General features: G+C 36.4%; 1 protein-coding gene across 9 annotated transcripts in view; it reads right to left on the bottom strand.

Moving 5' to 3' along the window:
- Window positions 1–21,349, bottom strand: part of LOC112987044 (high affinity cAMP-specific and IBMX-insensitive 3',5'-cyclic phosphodiesterase 8B) — a 93,162-nt gene that overhangs the window by 27,113 nt on the left and 44,700 nt on the right. For 7 of the 9 annotated variants that reach the window (XM_026106713.2, XM_026106710.2, XM_064500280.1 and 4 more), the window contains 7 exons: window positions 18,458–18,517; window positions 12,383–12,573; window positions 10,866–10,925; window positions 9,802–9,859; window positions 5,078–5,166; window positions 2,001–2,079; window positions 1,335–1,475 (listed from right to left, as the gene is read on the bottom strand). In XM_026106713.2, the coding sequence (XP_025962498.2) occupies window positions 1,335–1,475; window positions 2,001–2,079; window positions 5,078–5,166; window positions 9,802–9,859; window positions 10,866–10,925; window positions 12,383–12,573; window positions 18,458–18,484 (645 nt within the window). In that variant the 5' untranslated portion in view covers window positions 18,485–18,517. The remainder of the gene's footprint in view (window positions 1–1,334; window positions 1,476–2,000; window positions 2,080–5,077; window positions 5,167–9,801; window positions 9,860–10,865; window positions 10,926–12,382; window positions 12,574–18,457; window positions 18,518–21,349) is intronic. The other 2 variants (XM_026106711.2, XM_026106707.2) reach the window with 1 other exon arrangement.

The raw sequence follows: 21,349 nt of genomic DNA, 5'->3' as shown, positions 1-21,349 counted from the left end.
AGATTTCAGAAGCTGTTGACCTACAGAACCTCAGGTAACAAGCAATCTGTTTCACTCCATGACTGTTTTCCCATGACTTTGGATACTGAAGGCCTTCTAAACTAGCAAACAGAAGCAACCATTTCCTTATGGCATCTTTTATCCTGCTTTACTATGAAAATGCCTGTTTGTCTGTCCAGCCATTCATTTCCTTTCCATTCCCACTGCTACAGGAAAGCATGAAGAGGACTGAAGACTAACTGGGGACCATATATGCACCAGCATTAAGCAGTCCACTGATGCAGAAATACAAGACTATACTCAGATATGGATTAGAAAAGGAAGGAACACAAACCAGAAGGCTTCCCTCCCCTTACTGCCTCAAAGAGGAGAGATTTTAAGGAGGGAACTACTTGGCAGCAGAGTAGGATGAAGCAGGGAACTGGATGGAAGATCAGCTCTCTCATCTCTGTCACAGCCAAAGACTAAGACCACTACCTCCCAGTGCAGAGAAAGCAGGTGGCCACTAAGCAGGCCATGCTAGCAGGCGGGCAGCCTACAGCAATGAGAAGCAAAGCAAAAGTGGCCTGCAGGTACTGCTAATGAACCAAGGCGAACCTGCAAACTCGCAATGGCTCCCAAAAGCTCAGGCCATTGCCAAAAGTGACTCAAAGATTGAAGAATGCCCCACAGTTTGTGATGCAGAAGGGGGCAGGGAAGGACTAGAGGTACTTCTGCAACCGATGGGAGATGGGAAAAGATCCTGTTCCATGTACTAGGGGACATATGGTCAGGAACATACAGCCTCACTGTCGTGTTCAGATGGGCTGCTACCACCACCACGGGAGTCCACAGTGCACCACAGATACTCTAATCCGTTAGAAAAAGAAACTGCACTGGGTGCTGATATATTTTGGTCACAGCAGATTATGTCACATGTTGCTTTGAGCAAGCAGTCAATGAAGGTTCTGCAGTTATGACAGAACTGTTAAACCTCTTGTCTGGATGCTGATACTACCTGAGAGAATGACTGAGGGACAAACAGTATGTTCCAACTAACAAAGAGCCACGTGCTCTCACGAAAACAGAAGCACAGAAAACTTCCCTATATTAATCTTTAACCAACACATGGGTTGAGAGGTTCAATCAGACCCTAAAAGCAAAAGCTAAAAAAATTTGTAGGTGCTGGTCTGAGGAATGCGTCATTCTGGTCCTAAGACATCAGGGGAGCAGAATTCTGGTCATATATATGCAACTCATGAAAGTACCACCTTGTGCTTTTAACCTTAGAGCATTACGAATAAAGCAGAGTAGAAACCTAAATTTTGCACAGCTTTATTTTATAATTTACTTACCTTTCCTTTTTTAATAAATGTGTTGATAGTGTCTAAAAGATCTGCATGGTTTTTATCACTTTTTGGTAGTTCTGTAAGTTCCTTGCCAATAAGCTCTCCCTTATGATACCCCATCATCCGTTCAAAGGCTGGATTAACATACTGTCAAACAGAAAAGTACTTTAGAAAGAACATAGGTAAAAGATATTTACTTTCATAAAAATATCAAAGTATTAAAAGATACACACCTAAAGCCACAGCCATACATCCCTACAATTCAAGGTTTTTCACATAAAAATACCATGCAAGTGATGAAACATTTGTAAAAACAGAAGGAGATACATAAACTGTTATCAAAAAGCACAGAAACAGAACAAAGCTCCTTACTGTACAGGTTATCTAGTTCTGTTATGGATTTCATGCTGGTTTTAGCAAAAGTAACATTAATTTACTAGAAATTATCATTTAAATAAAGTTACTAAAGGAAAGGTCTTAAAAATTCAGCCAGTGTTAACATGCAGCATCCAGAAATAAGCCAATTCATTGCACAGAGCTTTCTAAAGGGCAACAAAACTAAAATACCAAAATAAAACAAGAACTACTAGGCAAAGATCTCTCTGGGATTCCTCTCTCCACATTATAGAATTATGGCTTCAATTATGGAATGATTGGCTTTTTTTTCCCTACCTGAATGACATGATCTTCACTGGTTATTTCTACAGCTTCCTGACAATGGTCTAATGCTGTAAACACTGCATTACAAGCCCTGAAATTAGTAAATGGTTCACATTAGTTCTATTGTTAAAATACTTTGCTCACTATAAATATATTATCACATTGTATTTATCGGTAGATGAATCACAAATTAGTACATTGTTTTGACTAAACTATGTAACCACCTCTATTATGATCATTTTTTTCAGGAAATTCAGCTTCAGACATTCCTGTTGTTCATGTATTTTTACTGCAGATCACATTGAAAATTGTTCATGAGTATTGCATCATCTTAATAGCGGGTTTCTTTCTCCAAACATGCTCTAGACAGCAGGAACTAACAATTTGCAGTAAAAATAACAAATGATTTTGTGCTGCTACATCAGAATATTAAAAGTTTTGTGATCATTAAAGATAGTGAACACAAAAATCACTGTAGCAGGTATATAGTAAATAGATCTGCACTATCAAAGAAATTGCAATATAACAAAATTTAAACAATTTCTGGTAGTCACAAAAATTTCACTTTTCTTGCCTCCACGTAATAATTCAGTGACTTAATTTCTGTTCATCCTGATCTTGAATAAGGACCGAAATGATCTGCATTTCCCATTTTTTCAGGGCTCTCCTTGAGCTAATGCAGGAAAACAAAACCCTTACCTTTTTGCTATAGCATTTAAATTGCTTAAATCATAATCTACCCAGGATGGGATTAACATTAATGTAGGCTCCTAATATTAGAAAGCAAACGATAGTTATATAGTTATATAGTACATACTAAAAGAAACATCCCAGACATTTCTGCTTTGATAGATGCCAGTACTTTATCTTCGATTTGGACTAAGCACAAACTAATTATCTTTTATGTATATCCTTCTATGTCTCACTGTAGGGAGCATAAAATGAACCATGAATAAGCATTCTTGTATGTAATCAGTACCTAAAAGGCACATCTTACCCACAGGCTGCATTGCTGAGTTTGAATTAAGTACTGATGACTAGTGATTCCTTAGCAGAGAAGCATTCTGCCTCAGGATTAAAGAAATACCAGTATTGCTACTTCTGTTCATCATGAAGGTAACTCGGAAACAAATAGCATACACAAAGACATATACACCCAACCACACTGATGAAGATTTGTAGGAAAAAGTATTGCATACAGAAGGGAACAGCAGTATTTCAGCTCGTACAATAAAGAGCTCCTATTGTCATTTTACAAAGGATGCTCTAGCAATCCAAGCCAGCTCCACAGTGTGATTTTGCATTGTGTGAAACAACCTATCCGCCTCAGCGATAGATACTACACTAGCATTCCGTTCTTGAAATGAATTATTCTGTGTGTTACAGCAGGAAGTTTGAATGAGGAGGATGCAACAATTAGTAGAAAATGAAACAAATGAAAACGAAACATATAATAAGAGATCACTGACACATCTGTTAATACCTTAAAGAAGAAAAAAGGATAATTTAAATGCTTGTACATTTTGGTAAACAGTAATAGACAGTGGAAATGCCAAAAAGTTTCTACACAGAGAATACAAAGTGAAGAATGCAGCAAATCCCCTCAGGTAAGAAATTAAGGAGGTCATTTGCACAAATTTGCAGTTTCTGACAGGAATATGACTTTGAGCAATGTTGGGCAACAAAGTTTTATAACAGTAGTATTAGCTAAATTCGTGAGAAGAGTAATCTTGAAAATTACATCCAACAGTTTGAACAAGTTTCCTTTTAGACTATAATATTCCTCTTCTTACAAATTCTGTTCTACTATACGTAAACTACAGGCATTGTGTGTATGACAGCTTAATCTTAAATATAAACTAATGCTTTTGAACCATGCTGACTTAATTCAGCAGTCATATATTTCACATCGCACTTACTGCTGGCTGAACAGTAATGCAAGTCAGGACCACCATAACACCTAATTAACTTCTAAGATTTCACAACTGCTTTATTTTCCTGGTGAGCCTTGAAAAATACCTATTAAATAACCGTGTAAGCACAAAACCTATTTTTATCTATAAATTTATTTTAATTGCATTCTTTATGTATCAAAACATTCATCTGAACATGAAGTCACCCTGAGATCCAGTTGAAAATGATCCATTCTTAGAAAAGCCTGCTGCTTAAATAGCAACACTGAATCCCTTAGTGGCCCCTATCTTGCCTCTGACTTGAGTGATAAAAAAAAATTAAAAATTAGGTCATATTATAGAGTTTGTTGCAGACAGAACTGTATCAATGATGAGACCTAGAGAACTGCATCTTATCTGTATGACACTCAAATTCAAGGGCTGTCTCCTCATATAGTTGAACTGCAAACACACTTACATGTACATATAAGCATCTATATTAAATATAAAATTAGTCATATTCAGTAAAAAGTGATAGTGGAATGAAGGTCATCTATCTCTAATTTCTTGCTAAGACAAAAATCAGTGATCCTGGTATGAGTCTTATCCAAGCAAGAAAATTAAAAACTCTGGCTCCAGACTGTGTTCATCACAAGCTGTCAGATATGAAATCTCAGACATACGAGATCAAGAATGACTTTAGGAAGTTTTATTGTCATGTAAATTTTTAGTTCATAAAGCTTATGCACAAGACAGCATTTTTTTAAAACGCTCCCTTCTTGACTGCATGAGCAGAAGTCATCATTCTGCAGTATTTTTGCTAAAGGATCTCACCCAGATTTGTGTTAGTAAAGGCTGCTATAACATTGCCAAATTCAATACGGACACCTCAGGACACATAAGGCAGAAGCAAGTGTTAGAATAAAGGGCATGTACTATATTTTGCATTAAGGAAAACCATCATCTAAACCACTAGTGTATAAGACACACCAACTAAGCTTTCTCAGGGTACCAATCAACATAATGTTTGACTTCGTCCTTTACAAAATGATTGAACAAGAAAATAAGGGTATAGTAATTAATTAACATATAGATGCAAAGCACACATATACATAGTTGGGAAGAAGCAGAAAGTAAACTGATACAATTATGTAGACCAAACAACTAATGTTTGCAGCTTCTTGCACTTCTACGTACCGTAATTTGAACTGAGACCGCACTTCCCCATGTTCTATTTGAATCAGTTCATTGTAACAAGCAGTTATGCTGCTATTCTCCATGAATCGCTGGAAGAGAAATCAGGAGGAGTGGATAAAATAAATCTGAATGTTTTTAAACTATTATTTCTCTTCCTGCAACCAAAACTCTAACTTAGTTGTACCCTTTGTGTTCAATAATCATCTTTTCCACAGTAATGATTTCATAGCTGTTAGGACAGCATTGTTAGTTAAATACAAAGCAAGTATGACAATATGCTAAACAACAACTGTGAATTTTCTCATTTGGTTTTATGAACCCAGTTACATATAGATAGTATAGAAAAAAACAGTCTCACACAAAACCAACATTACATTGATGTTTCATTTTGGACATCTACTGCTTAATTCAGAATGAAAATGGAATACCTTAAAAATGTAACATATTCACACTAAAACAGAAAAAAACAAATACATTTGGTATTTCACTTTTTTTCAAAGAACTATAGCAGCTGAAACACACAAAGTATAATAACTTTGCTCTGCAAATAATCTTGCTGAGCTGTAGTTTTTGAATTCTGAAGTGTGGAAAGTTCTTTAAAGAAAGGAGCATGCTGACAACAGTTAAGCAAACTTTTATGTACTCCAGAAGGAGAGCATGTCCTCTACTCGACAAAGGTAGTAAGCTGAATTGTGCTTGGTCCTGCTGAAATTAAAAATTAGATGTCAATCACAAAGAAATAGCGGATTCTCTGATTTCAGTTAAAGCAGACTGCTCATTAGTAAACTTTTGCTATGAAGAGCCAAACCATCCCTTTATAAATACATGCATAGATTTTCTGTTTTTCACAGAAAATACTCTGTGATGTCATTAGTTCTCACAGTACAGCTGTGTGCTGCACTATGAGCCAGCAGTCAAACCTCTGAAGAACAAAGACCAATTTTAGAAAAACCTACATTTCCCTCCTTTAAGAAAAAGGCATATCAATGGCTTCATCCCAAGTTGCCAGCAATATGTAAAAAGTCAATTTTAAAAAAAACCTGTTAACACAGGTCGAGTTCACTCCTTCATGTTAACATCTTAAAATATTTCTGTAACTCTCACTTCACGTAAGTGAATGCATAGGGAACCAAAAGACACAGTATCAACTTGGCCAAAGATAAGGTGCAAATGATGATGTGTTTTTGCATAATAAACTGTATCCAAGCATACTGTTCTTCTATGGCACTGTATATTTAGATTTTCAGTTTTAGGATGAATATTTTAAACATTGAAATATACTTGTTTTAAATTTAAGACAATATAAATCTATTAAAAATACAATTTAAACAAAGACAGTAACCTATTTTATAAACAAAATTCATTAGAACATACTAAATAAAGCTCTTTTTGTAAAACGCATTTTGAAGTAGTGCTGTTTATTGCCAAAATTTAAAGAGAAAAATCTAACCACCATATTAGCACAATCCACTAGCTAGGAATCAAGAGTTACAGTTTGCTGAAGTGCTAAATCTGCTTTTGACTGCTGTATATCCTTATGTAGATGCACAGAATATCTTTATTTAAGTTTACAACACTAGTTAAGTTCATTCACCCGTTCAAGTTCACTCAAAAGCTGGGAAATCAGTTGGGAGCTGAAAAAAGCAGGAAGTTTATTTTCTTTTTTCTAATCTGTGCATATAAATGAGGCACCAGAAGATGAAGATCTATTAACTCTCACACACTGGAAGGCAGACAATAATACATCTTTTTTTAAAAAAATAAAGCAAAACATTTACTATTTATACAGTACATGTTTATTTAACTAACATATACTTTTTAATTACATTTTAGTTCATTTTAATTGGATTTCACTTCCGTCCTAAACAGAACTTGACACAAATCACAAGATTAATCAGCTAGTACAAATGCATCATTCATCTTGCTTAGCGAGAAGTACTAGGTTTAACACTACAGATTTATTTAGTTGCAAACCAGAAAGTTTTAATAGTAATTGGTCAACAAGAATCAACATTTGTTTACAAAAGGAACTAAAATTCAAAATGCAAAACAAGACTGCAATTGAGCAACTGCAAACATTAAGGCCTCCTGCTTCCTAATTTAAATCATAGTTAAAAATCAGTCAGGAAGTTAAATCACTATTATTTAAATTAGTCCATCCTAAGTAGGCCATTACTATTAGACCTTTGAGGCTGAGGGGGAAAATACAAGCATAATAAAGACACTGCATTAACAAGACCATTAATTTAATAACACAAAATCCATTAATGATACAGGAAAAAATTCAGAGGATAGGTAAAAACCCAGGATTTTCTTAAGAAGGAGGAAGGAAAAAAAGAAGAATAAACATAACTATTTGTTCCTCAGCATTAAAAAAAAGATAAGATGCCAAACAAATTTGTAAAATGAATAGAAAACACTCCTGAAATCTCTCTCTAGATAGCGTTCATAAGATCTTTTCATCATTGATTTCATTAGAAGAAATCTGAAGTGATTTCTTTAACATTACTTACAATATATTATATATGTACACATAAAAGTAGAACGATATTTCTCTAACATAAACACAAATGAAGGTAACAGAATATTTTTAAGCAGAAGAACCAGCTATTCATTACAGGAAAAAAACAATTATTTGATACATGGTATTTGCAAGATATCTCCCAAAAAAGATTAAAGGAGTTTTCAGAAACCTTTGGATCTAAACCTGATGTCAAAAGTCTAATTACAGAAAGGTGACATACTAATTGGCTGCAAGATCTGACTCTTCAACTTGGAGATGCATTTAGAAGGCAGCCACCACCAGACAGAGTGACTGCGATCAGTGTTTTGTCAATGGAGGAGGAGGACGAAAATGAGAAAAAAGATGACAAAGGCTGATATGATGAATAGTGGTACTGCAAAATAAAGCTACCAGAAAAACGGGACTGCAAAAATAAAGTTAAGGGAAATATATAATTTGAGCAGATACAACTTTTCAAAAATCCTAGTCCCTGCATACACTGCTTTTTTTAAAATGTATTTATTTGGAGAGGGCTGTTTTTTGTTTGCTTGTTTTTGCTGTGGCTTTTTTGAGGGGGTGAGTTTGGGGATTTTTTTTTTGTTTTGTGTTTTTATTAATGGACTTAGGGCCAACAGATCCCCATCCAAGCAGAAATAATTCTTACATCCACTCTACTGCAAAAACAGGTTCTTTGACATCAGACATGTTTTAAAAGCTTGAAAATAATTTCAGTGGGGAATTATTATGTTATGCAAACTTCCTGACAAATCTGAGACATCTGGAGGGAATGGCTAGAAGCTGTATACAGCCTTCCCTGTTCACTTGCCACAGCAATTCATCAAGTGCAGAAAGACTGCACCACTTTTACTTCCCTAAAAAGGAAGCATGACACTGAGATGTGTCTCAGAGTCACACAATGTCTCCTGAGGCTACTGCACCTAGCAGTGCATCTAGCTCACAGAACACATTGCCCTGCATTTTTTTAATGGAATACCAGACTTCAGAGGAAATGAAAAGACTGGTGTTAGAAACATTAAAGTTTTTTGGGTTGAGAGAGCAAACTACACCAAGAAAACACTTGAATTCTTGGGCTGACCTTCTCTCAGCCCCTGCTTTCCCAATGACCACAGCATGTGAGCTCCTCAGAAACCTTTAATGCTATTGTCCTAATAGTACCCCTCCAAGAGAGGCAAGATCTATTACCTCCTTTTGGAGATTATCTGTAAATGGTGACTGACATGCATGTCCTGCTTTACAATGAAAATCAAACTAGCTATGAATTAGGTCAGACATTGGACTCAAGCAAATTATGCACATAATACATACGCACATTAGCACGGTATTCTGCCTGGGCTAATTCCCTCACTTCTCTAATTCTCCTAACTACAGTTAATTATCTTAACTACAGTGTCTGCTAATGTGTTTCTACTGTTTCAATACATCAACTTCCTTAAAAAGGTCCAGCTTGAATATTGCAACTATTCTATATTACATTAACCTAACCTTTAATACCTACCCAAAGCCACACACACAAAGGTTGGGAGAGAGCAAGCAACTGAACCTAGATTTTCAGAGCCGAGGACTACTACCTATTCTGGTCTCTTCTACAAAGCTGTGCTGAGAAACAGTATGAACAGTTGATCTTCCCCTCTGTCTCCTGTACAGAACAGTTTCTAACGCTGTCCTGAAAAGAAAGGGTCCAAGCCAACGTAACAGACAACTCAAATCTCACTGAAAACAAGAATTCCTCTTAATTTCAGCAGGAGCTAGACTAGTCTTGTATTCCTTTCAGAAGGGGAATTCTAGCAATCAGACACACACCGAGAGCTCCAGATGATCAGGCAGTGTGCTGTGGAGTGCAGCACATATTAATCAGGATCCCATACCATTATTTTTTCAATGCACTCATAAGCAAAACCTACCCAATTTGCCGAGGCTGCAATAAATTAATCTCACACTATTCCTGCTTCTTCTAGAAGGATGAGCTAGGTCACAGATTCTCTCGTGCCTTATGCTTCTCAGATGTTTTGTTAAAAAGAAGAAAGGGTACTCAATCAACAGCCACTGTTTTCCCACCAAAAAAATAAAATTTCTGATAGAAGCAAATGTGTGATTTACATGAAGGATTCATTTTCCATTTGAAGAAGCGGAGGAAGTGGAAGTGTTTGTAACTTACTAGGCAATCATGGTTACTATATTAAACATGCGTTTTTATACATACCCTATCAAAGCCTGCATGAAGAAGAGGAAGAACAGAAGTCTCTTCTTGGTCAGAAGATCTGCATAAAGAAAAGATATGATCACATAACATTTGGTATCAATTTGACATAGTTACCTAAACATACTGCAGTGAGAACAATATTGCATAAAATACATATAAAAATCATACAATTCCAGAAGCTGATCTTGTCAATATATTTCAAGATGCTACACAGTCTTCCTATATAGGTATGTGCAACAGTTATTACAAACTGCTGATTATTCCTATGGTAAAACTCATAGATATTCAAGAGAAGTCCCATCTCTCTTCACAAACATGTAAGGGTATTAGAAAAACAAAGCACTGGGGAGATAAAAGACATCCTGTAACACCCTACGAGAAAGAATCTAAGAAGGTGTTTTTAAGTAAAATATGAAACAAATTGTAAAACCTTAATCAGCACAAAACTTGGTCTCTACATTCTAATCTTGGCAGAAATAGTTCTTGTCCTTCCACTCAATTTGCTAATATTTTATTGAGTTAGGAAATTAACAAAATTAGAATGTATTCAGCAGTGTGCAGGAGTTTTAACAAAGACAAGAATAAAGAAAGTTCTCTTTTTCTAAGCTATTTGATAAACAACATATTAATTAAGTCAGTAAGAATTTTGCCTGAATATATAGGGTATGAATTCCTGAATAAGGATTTCAGGAAACATTCTGGTGAGTTCAGTATCAACAGAAATTAAGTTTATCCCATCACCCAGTTCCCTAAGAACCACAACGTCTCATCTATTATTTCCTTTAGGAACTAACACACAGCTTTCTAATTTTTCTTAGTATAAAAGCCATTATGTCATGATCCTCTGAAGAAAAGGTGGTAGGGATAGTTTTATTCTGTATTAACGGAAAGTTATCAAATATTTAAATAGGGCATATGCAACATCTCTTATCTATTCACGTAAAAATAACTAATATTAAACTTACTCTGTAAGGCTTGCTAATAAGATACTACCTGTTATTAGACAATTATATGACATTACATTTTTCTAAAAATAAAAATCTTTCACTAAGAGAAATACTTACGTGCCTGGAACCACAGCAAGTATTACAGTGTGTTCTGATGGCTTTGTGGCACGGAGAGACCTAGAGAAAAAACATTCCTCAGCTGCATCCCATGCTTTCTCAATGTTACTTATAATATCTTCACAGACGATATGAAAGAAAACCAAGCCTGAAAGATTCCACTGCATTTAGAAAATAGGATATCATACTGCCAAAACCTACATACCCCTCTTAGATACTCAGTTTCCATTTTGCTACCAGACTCCTCATTTTTGCACCATGAAGAGGATATAGAGGCAATAAGATTCAAACACACAGGGCAAGAACAGCAACTCTCCAAATACACTCTTCCAACCTAGCAAAACTTTGCCCTGTTCACCTAGCTCATTTGGGGCAGATTGCCTTGAATGCGTGAGTTGAGAAGAATCGGTCTCTGCAACATGTTTTCAATACCCATTACTTGATTTACCCTAAAATCTCTCCATCACAGTCTCCTACCATTATCATTGTCCTTCTAGAGACTGTAAAATTTTCTTTAAAGGGGAGGAAGTGCTTTTGGGGCATGCACATAAGAAAAGAGGGCATAGCAAAAACAACTGAGTACTTGGCTGTGATAGACTATCATTTATGAAATGAAAAATAAGCAGAACATTACCACAATTGAAAAGAGAGATATCTTACCAAGGAACTGAAAGAAAGTATGATCAACTATCAAACACAGAAGAATATGCCATTCATCTTTCAGCGGTAAAGGATATTTTTTTCATGTCACATTCTTCTGAATAAAGAGTCCTTATATATATTTATTTGTCAGCCTTTTAGAAGTACTTCCGCCAGCACAAATATTTGAGCTTTAAAATACTATTTGTGACAAACACGGCAAAATTGTGCTCATGATGGACAGGGAAGCACAGCATGATATACAGTACAAAACGTGTACTTCAGCTTAGAAAGTGTATCTTAGCACTGAATGTTAGAATACTAAGTGCTTACAAACTTAGAGCTATTAAGACAATCGTGTGCATCAAAAAGCGATGTGAACTTTTGCACAAAGAAGAATTCTCAGTGAAGTGTGCCTGACCTAGAGGACAAACAATAGCATTCCTTTGAGGCCCTGCAGCTTCAGGTTTTGCTGCAGCAGTAACCCAAGGAAGAAGTTTCTGTAACAGACACAGACTGCATGGAATGATTTCACAACAGCTCTGACTCATGCTGCAATGGAAGCCCATGACCTAAAAAGATAATTCTACAAGTCAAATATCAGCCTTGCCAAAAGTGTATTTTTCAAATTGTGTTCTCCTTCCAGATGTATGTATATGATAACTTTAATCTATCTTTCTTTCCTCCCTCATTTTCTGAGTCCCCACCACAGTTTTTATCCTTCCTCTCAATGATAGAGCATTGCAAAGTTCCTGGCCCCAATCTCCAAACTTCCAGTTTACTACAGTTTTTTGGCTTTAAAGCTGCTTCTTGTACAATTAGGGGTTTTATACAATATATTATGAAGTTCAAGGGAAGCAGAAGGTCCATCAGGTTACCTGCAGATAGCTTCTGCATCAAAATATCTGGAGTTCCTGTGATCTATAACAATTATTTCCTGGTGCTTATCAAGAAAACATTCAAGCGCTGACTCGGGTGTCCGGGCAATATTGCACCTGTATCCAGCTCTGTCACAAGCCCACCAGAAACCATCACTCTGGTTGTCTTCTTTTGCAAAGATCAGCAAAACCTGCAAAGCATGCAAAACAGCAGCACCACCTTAAACATCAAAATAGTTCTCCACATGGTGCAAATCTTAACAGTGACCAACACACTTCTACTTTATCGAAGACTGAGTCTATTTTGAAAGCAGAAAGACTGGACTATAGATTCTAAAACAGCTAATGTAGAAGCATGACTTTATCATCACTATATCTATTAAAAGAGTGTTAATTTTGTAGGGCTGATATTTACTGCTTTCAAATCTGCTGTGTTTGTTCTGGATGTAAATGTGCCTGTAGTTAGCCTAGGAGATGAGAGGTTACCTTGACTTGCTCATTCTTTGAGCATCACAGCTTCAGGAACACCTCCGCTATTAAGGAAGGTTTTGTCACACAGCCATTAGGACTGAGACCACAGAAACAGCTTCCGGATGATAACCGAGTCTCTTCTAACTCATGTTCAAATTCAATCAGGAGCCATCCAAGGTAGATTGGAGGAAATGTCCAGAAGTGTTACCACTCTCATTAGGTCATCCCAGCTACACGCATTTTTAATTATAAGAAACTGTCTGAAATGTAACAGCCTTAATTATCACTCTTCAGGGACAAACAATTAATGTAACATGGTTTTATTCATTATTTCCCCTTTGATGTATGGCAAAATGGAGATAAGTCATTCTTTCAAAACCAAAAAGAACAACAACAGACAGGCAGGTATGGACAGAGCCAGGTGGGGAAAAAGCCCTGATCCAAACATCACAATTTTTGCCCAACAATTTTTCCTAGATTATGTAACCATATGTAGTAGTTTTATCAACATCAGCTGGATATTTAAGAACTGCTCACACACAAACAGAACATCAGTTAGGATGCTTCCTGAGATGCTGTTCTAAAAAGCAAATCTGATACTGCAGGAAGTCTCTTTGCTAAGAGACTCACAGAATACATGCTGAACACAGCTGTAATTGTGTACTTCTTAAGAAAACACATTTTTAGAAGAAAAGAGTTTTTCAGTCTTGCCCTGTAATGCTTATCATCAGTGTATAAATTACAGTTAGCAACGCAAGTCATGTACACACTCCCCTTCACATTTGCACAAATTTACCACAGCAGCCAATCACCAACCATGCCATCCTGTTCTACAAATGAAGAAAAAGATCAGTACAGCAGAAACATGCTGCAAAAAAGAAAGGCCTCAAGAAAGCAAAAGTTTTTCCACAGCTATTCAAATTGCACAGAAAGGCAGCAGACTGAGAATAACCTAGGTGTAAAGCAAAATCCTGTTTATTTCACATATAAAAGTCATCCCCAACTTCACTGAAATGATCTGTCTGAGCAAAGTATGCAATATTTTGCCCAAGATGCCCATGAGAAAGGTCAACAACCTTTTATCAGTGCTGCTCTGTGTAGCTGTGGTGTCACCATGTGAAATTCAACACCATCAGCCTAGAAGCTACACAAGGTGACCATAACTTTTCTCTTATCTTGAGCTGACTGGACTGTTGAATTCTAAACAATAAACAAAGCAATTAATGTTACTGTGGCAGCACTATCATTCAAGGTTTCCTTAAACAGTGAAGAAAGTTATGTGCTAGGAATTTCAATAAATATTAAAAAATACATCTAGAGGTTTTAACTTATTAGAAAGAGTATTTTTAACCGTTAGCAATAAGCAGATTTGGGTTACCGCCACGTAGCATCCAAGGTAACAGTTGTCACTCTACCCAATCGCTCGCTCACTTACAGCTATCAGAGTCTCTGAAAGCAGTTACATGGTTAAGCTGTAGACCTTTGTGGATACTCAGGTCAAGTCCCTACTCTGATACAATCTTCTGTTTGGTTCCAACTGCTGTTAGCTTTATTTTGTTCCTAGTTTGATCAGTACAATGTGGTCAGCAAACAGGTTTTTCATGGTGCATTTTTTTGTCTTTTTCCTTCTCTTGACATCCCCATTTTGGAAATAAAAGATTGCAAAATTCAATCATTTACCAGCTGCAAAATACTGCAGCATAATTAAATGGCCCAGTCCCCCACTGGTAGCTAATTACAAGTGTGTGAATCCTCCTGAGAATATTAATTTTAAAAGGTACCATTAAAGTATTATTACCATGCTTTCTCATTAAAAATTGTATGAAGTTTACTGTAAACCATTAAAACAGACTAACTAGAACTATGCAGGTATACTGCAAGATAGGCTCTCAAAATCAGGGTAAAAATTTAACAATCTGTATGAATCACGCTGTCAAGGAAAAACTTGAATTCAATACATGTCTCTTGGTGAAAGATTTTTTTGATAAATAATTATTCATTTTTACTGTAAATTGATCATTTTGCTCAGTTACGAGCAGTGCAGACTTCTCCTGCTGAGATAATCCACATTTTTTGGTGATATATTGGAATCTTACTATCTTTTTGAGTATTTGTGCTGCACAACTATTGCATGTCTTGGCCCCAACTTAGCATGCAAATACAGAAAATGGACAGATCTGCCTCAAAGATCTCAAAATAAAACAAAAGACACACAGGACACCACAAGGAAACAATGAGAATGTTACAAACAGCAACTTAAGAAATCATAGCACACGTTATCTAATTATTTTTGTTCTTGCAGGTATCACAGCAAAAGAGTTTTAAAAGTAGAAGCCATCAGTGGCTTTGAATTAATTAAAAGGGAGCTCTTGTTATACCTAAAATTGGCATGTGAGAATAGTTAAATGCTAGGCATCATATAAATGCTTCAGTTACAGTTCTGTAGGGGAGATATCATTAGCAGAACAGAAATGGAGTTTGACATCAATGCTGTAAAAGAGGTGATGAGCAATAAAGGCTTTAAGAGGGGAATGTGGTATTTGAATGGGGGACAAGATTATGTGGTAAAGAAATGATCATACGTGCCAGAAAACCTTTGTAGCAGTTTTCTGAAAGAAAGAAAGCTGTATTTGCCAAGACCAAAAACAGAGAATGCAGTTACTAACATGCAAGACAAGAAGGACAGTGATAAAAAAGTGCCAGTGTTTCAGTGTCCTCGTTTAATCCATGAATGCAGGATCAGCACCACAGTAACTCTACTGGTACACAACCAGAATTACTTCTTGTATACGAAAAGTTCTAAGCAGATGATGCCAAACTTCACCTTAAATGGTTGCTTTGATAGTGCTTATTATTACAATTTCCATGCCTTGCCCCACCTTTCTCTCTATCCCACTCCAAACTTCTAACCCGTTGGTCATCAGGGAAATTATCAGCACATACACGGTTTCAATCTAATAAAAATAAGAATTAAAACTGTGCAATAACATTCCCATTGGCCATTGTTTTAAAGAACATCTGGTTTATATGTTGTCACATTACAGCCTGTCACTCACTCTGGCTTTATTTTAACAGTTATTAATGGTTGCAGATGGAGGGGTTTTTTTTCTTGTTTTGCAAGGTACTCCACAGAAACTGAAAATGGATTTTATCTATGGTCCAGTCCCACAAATTAAGCTCACATTAATCAGCTGCATAAAAAATTTGACTTCAATCAATTCAGCTACAAGCATGAATGAGACTTGATGCAAGTCAGCTCTTTGGCAATCAGAAACCGTCTTCTACCAACAGGCAAAATCCAAGAGAAGCTCCAAGACTAACCATATCCAGTGATTCTCCCAGATTATCATCTGTACTGTTTTATCCTTTTCTTCTGATCTTTTAATCATGTATGGCACTAGTGCAAGAATCTTATATAAAAGCACCACATCCAAATCTTTGTCAGCCCTAATAAATAGTTCTGCAGAAGGATAACACTGCTTTTTGTGTGTACCAAATGTTTACGAGACAGCTTTCTCCTGTGTCCTCTGGAGAAACAGCACATTTACACACACTTTCTTCAGGGTCATTTCTAAGGTCTCAAAACTAATCCACGCCTATTTTCCAGCTAGAGCACAAAATTTGGGTAGATACACATAAGCAGCATGTATGAGACACAGGATGGGAAGGCTTTTGGATGGTAGGAGTTGGTAGATTTTCTTCAGACATTTCCCCTCGTCCTTTCTTCTTCAGGTCTAGAGTACCTGAGTCATAATCTAGTACAAACCAAAATAGATTTGTCCTCTAGACACAGATGGTCATAAAGTCTAGGGAGGAATCTATTAATGGTTTATGGCAGGTCATAGTCACAACAAAGGTCACCTCTCAGGCAAAAAAATACAGGCTACTTCCAGGTTGGCATTGGTGTTCTGGTGTCAAACAATAGTTTAAAACATGCACCAGAATAAAATGAACATTGCTAAGAAAAGCCTCAGTGAAAATTGTTTTAGTTAGCTAAACTAACTTATCAGACAATTATGGATACAATTAAGCACTAACAAATAGACATTTAAAACATGATATTCAGTAGCTGCTTGCACTGCATAGAGAAATATGCAACTCTATTGTCAAGATGGAATAAAAGATTAACGCACATGTTTTAAAATGACTGGAGGTGTGCAACACTTGCCAGATTAGCTGAGGTAATGTGATTTGCTCCACAACTGAGTTTACACAAAGTGTTTCCCTTTTAGTGTAAATAAGTTAGTGTATGGCAATGCCTTTATGGAAAAGTCTTTAGTTAATGGTTGTACTTAAAGTCTGCTTTCTGTAGCACCAGAGATTATCCCTTAAATGATGTAGGGACAAAAATACCACCCACATCTGACTAGATGCCAAGAAGAAAAATGTCAAAAGCTTTTTTAAACAAAAAAGCAAAACACCTTCTCTTTTGATATGGTACTTGTTCACTTAAATTACGTTGTAACAGCTAACACGGATATTATGGTATTTTGACTAATACAGTTTCTACAAAGCAGATCAAGGAAAATGCTGACATAAACACTGAGAGAATTCTTGCTTGTTAAATATCTTCTTGACCATCTTACTTAAGACCATCACAGCCTGAAGAACATGTTTTCCATGAACAGTTCCACACATTTATGTTAAAATTATTTCTAAAAACAAAGACTCTGCTCTCCTGCTGAAGCCACCCTTCCACAAGATTATAACATAAATATGCTGTTTCACAGATCAAGTCATTATTGAGACTGGATACTTAATACAGAAATAAAAATGTAAAGCTCTATGATGCATATACACATAATTTATTTTCCTTGAGAAAAGCAGTTCTCCCACATGTAGGCTTTGTTTCCCACAGTTAGAAATGGAGGGGGAAAAAAAAAAGACCCAGAAAAGGTAATCGCTGACTAACTACCTCTGTATTTTACAGAGTTAAGTGACCCAAGACAAAAAGTTAGTTCAGATGACCACTGCATCACAGAAGCAATGTTAAAGACTAAGATGATGATATTTCCTATCATTTGAGAGCTCTAAAACACAACACTATAAGCTAAAAAATAACTCTTGGCATCTGTTTACTGGCACAGAAACAATTGGTACAGAAATAGCAGCAAAGACGTGTAAAAGCTGTTGCATGTTAAGCCAAAATTCAACATTTCTTTCTGGAACTCATCTTATTTCTTGTAGTTGTGACCTGTCAAAGCTCAGTTCTCTGTCCTGTTGTGTAGTCCTTCAGCAAAACTCACCTGACACCTAGACTTCATAATGCAGTCCTCTACTACAGCGTATCAGAATTGAACAGTCTTTAACATTCAGAGAGGCAGCTTTTTTCTTGCTAATGCACATACAAACACATTCCTACTGACAGGGCATATAAAAGGAATGATTTTATATTAGTGGAAATCTGAGCACCTTGTTTACCAATTTACTTTACCCGCAGGCCTCTTCTCAGGCAATTAGATAAAACAAAATACCAATTATCCATCCCACAGTCCTTGCACAAGTAAAATGAAAACATTATGCTTAACTATGAGGGTTGAACCTTAATTTCTTCCCCCATTAAAACTAAATTGACTGTATCAAGAAACTGAAAGAACACCTTACCTGAATTGGATCTTGTGTCAGTCTCATGGGCCCAATTTGTATCTCTGTAGTTGAAGCCTGCTAAATAAGAGTAATACAGATTTTTTTTCAGTCTAGTTCTTAACAAGATTGCCTTTTAGAAGCAAGAATGAAAGATCAGATAGAATTATGAAGGATTCTCAAAGAAAGGCACACGACTAGCAGCCTTGTTTTAGTTACTTTGAAGTACATCTTTGATGAACATGTTTTACCAAATTCTTAATTCTGTCTTTGCTTTTAAGTTGAAAAATTGTAGGGCTTTAAACAAGAAAAAGAAGAAATACCTCTCCCTTTCCTTCCTCTCCCCAGAACAGAGTACCCTGCTTACACAAAAAGACTTATATTTTGCTTAAGACTACATAAAGTTATTTTTTCTGGCTAAAAAATTGCCTTACTCATTTGAACATAATACAGAGCTTCAAAGTCTTGTGACATATATTTGAGGCTAATGTTTTATTGTGTTTGGTTAAAAAAAAAAAGATTTCCCAGACAAGAAAATTTGTTTGGATTACAGATTTAGAATTGTTTTCCAGAACCATTGCCTTTAGTTTGCAAGAAAAAAAACTTTGCTACCATGTGAGTCATGACATTTTCAGAAGACATGAGAGCATGAGAGATCATCATAATTTAATGCTATCACAAGAAAGCCAGCAAACACTGGTTATGGCTGCTTCATTGCCATATTTCCTAGGAGCTGGACAACCTTTCATACTTCTTGTGTGCTGATACATTTCAATACACTTCTCCTGTACACTACCAATTTGTTTCACTTCAGATCATTAGTTACAGAATACTGCTGACCAACTGAGCAATACCTGTATCCTCCCATAGATATGTGTATGTAAGGAAGAAGAATCAGTGCATCCTTAAAATATTCCTCCCTTTACCCATATGGAGGATTATTTACAAGTTCGCAGTCTCTAAAAAGGCAGATTCTCTGCTTTTTTGACACCAGTTACCCCAAGTAACTGAGCCCTGCAAGTCATGCATAGAACAAAACCCTGCTTGCAGGCAGATTCCTAGGATTTGCTTGGACACTCAGGAATCCTGGAATCTTATTTCTGCAGCACTCTGCTCTGCATTGCTTGTTAGTTTGAGTCTTTTGTTGGGGTATTGCCTTGTTTTTCAATCTAGTATTTTTCAAAGAAATGCGTATAAACATTCAATATGGATGAAGTTACTGGTAACCAGTTTTCTTCCTTATAAAATACAATACCTTGTTAAGTATTAACAGCTTTACTTGCATGTGAGACACTGGAATTATATATAGCTATTACTGACATGCTGGACTTTCATGCATCACTGAGAGTTGATTCTTCTCAGCTCAACAACATACGTCAGAAGGTGGCCACAGGCAGTACTCCAAGAGATTAAACTACAAAGAGCCTGTCACTGTTTTCCAAAGCAAACGCTGCCCCCAATATATCTGTAATTAACCTCTCCTTTTCTCATACAAAAGCTTCACTTCCCACTTGAGCTGCTGCCACGTGGGAATGGAACTTAATGCAAGTAAGTGTATCAGAATAGAAATGAAAGTTAACACTGAACATCAACTAAAAGGTAATGAATAAGGTTACAGAAACAGAGTTCTCTGAAAGCTCCCAACCTTTCCCCACTCCTCCCCACAAAAAAAGAAAAACTAAACACATTCACCCTCCAGTGGTATTATACAGGAAACTCCCAAATACATGATTCACTTTGATTAAAAAAAATAAATAGTTTAAGTAGTCTCATTAGAAAATTCTGTAATAAGAGGAATACACAACAGACACAATATTGTCCAAAAGGCTTCTTTTTAAAAATACAGAGCTCTGACTATCCTAAAATATATCAATCGAGAGCCTGGGAGCCTCCACAAAAGCCAGTTAGGACACAGATATCCATTTTATCATCCATTTGTTAATGCTAGTAAGGAATTGACACCATAACTGCACTATTTACACTGTGCTGCCACCTTAGAGGACATCCAGGTTTAATTTACTCAGTTCTGCCCAAAAGGGAATAATTGTGTCTAAAACGTAGATTTGTGCATGAAAGTCTACCAATCCCTTCACAGAGTTTCCTTTAAAGAGTGGCCACTTCCCTTAGCCTGGATATTTTAAAACAAACAAACAAAAATAAACCTCCACACGAGGCCCTAAGTTGATCAACTACCTTTCTTATATGACACACAGAGACAGCTGGGACCCCCAAATTAAGATTGGTAATGATCCTGAGCGGAGGAAGGATTAATAAACCATCTCACTGGAAACAGCAAAGAGTATGTCCAAAATCCTCCTTCCTGGACTTGGAGTTCTAGCTTGGTTTCACAAGCTGAACCACTCCCTTCGATTTGTATGCCCAAATTGTGTTGGGTACAAATGACTGACTCGCTTTTCGCTTTTAAAATACGGCTGGAGGAGGCAGCAAGAATGATGATATGAGTGCCTAGCCTTCATAAAAGTCCTATGCCTCTTTCCCTGGCCTGAAGGAACTCAAGTTCATACCTTCCTAACTCCCAGAAGAATCTGACCACGTGGATGTTGCATATTAGTGATACCACAACCATACCTCTGCTCATTTCCTCCCTTAAGTGAATATCTCATTGCTGATGATTTCCAATTTCAGTAAATCTCTCATTATTTTATTGGCTGCCAGGAAGGACTGCAAATAGACTTGCAACCTAAATCAATTAGTACAGTAGTTCATCATAAACTTTTCAGGTAAAATGTGGAGCCAAGCCTGGTTCCTCAGAGGAACCAGAAATTCCTGATTTCAATGAGCAGAGGAACAGACGTGGGGTTGGAAGCAAACAAATCATAAATAAACTAACTATCTGAGAATAATAAAAGCTTTAAAATACTTAAGAATTTTTTGTTTTAACATTTTAAACTG

Source organism: Dromaius novaehollandiae, chromosome W, assembly GCF_036370855.1.
Source record: "Dromaius novaehollandiae isolate bDroNov1 chromosome W, bDroNov1.hap1, whole genome shotgun sequence".
Lineage (NCBI taxonomy): Eukaryota > Metazoa > Chordata > Aves > Casuariiformes > Dromaiidae > Dromaius > Dromaius novaehollandiae.
This window is presented reverse-complemented; position numbering and strand designations above follow the sequence as displayed.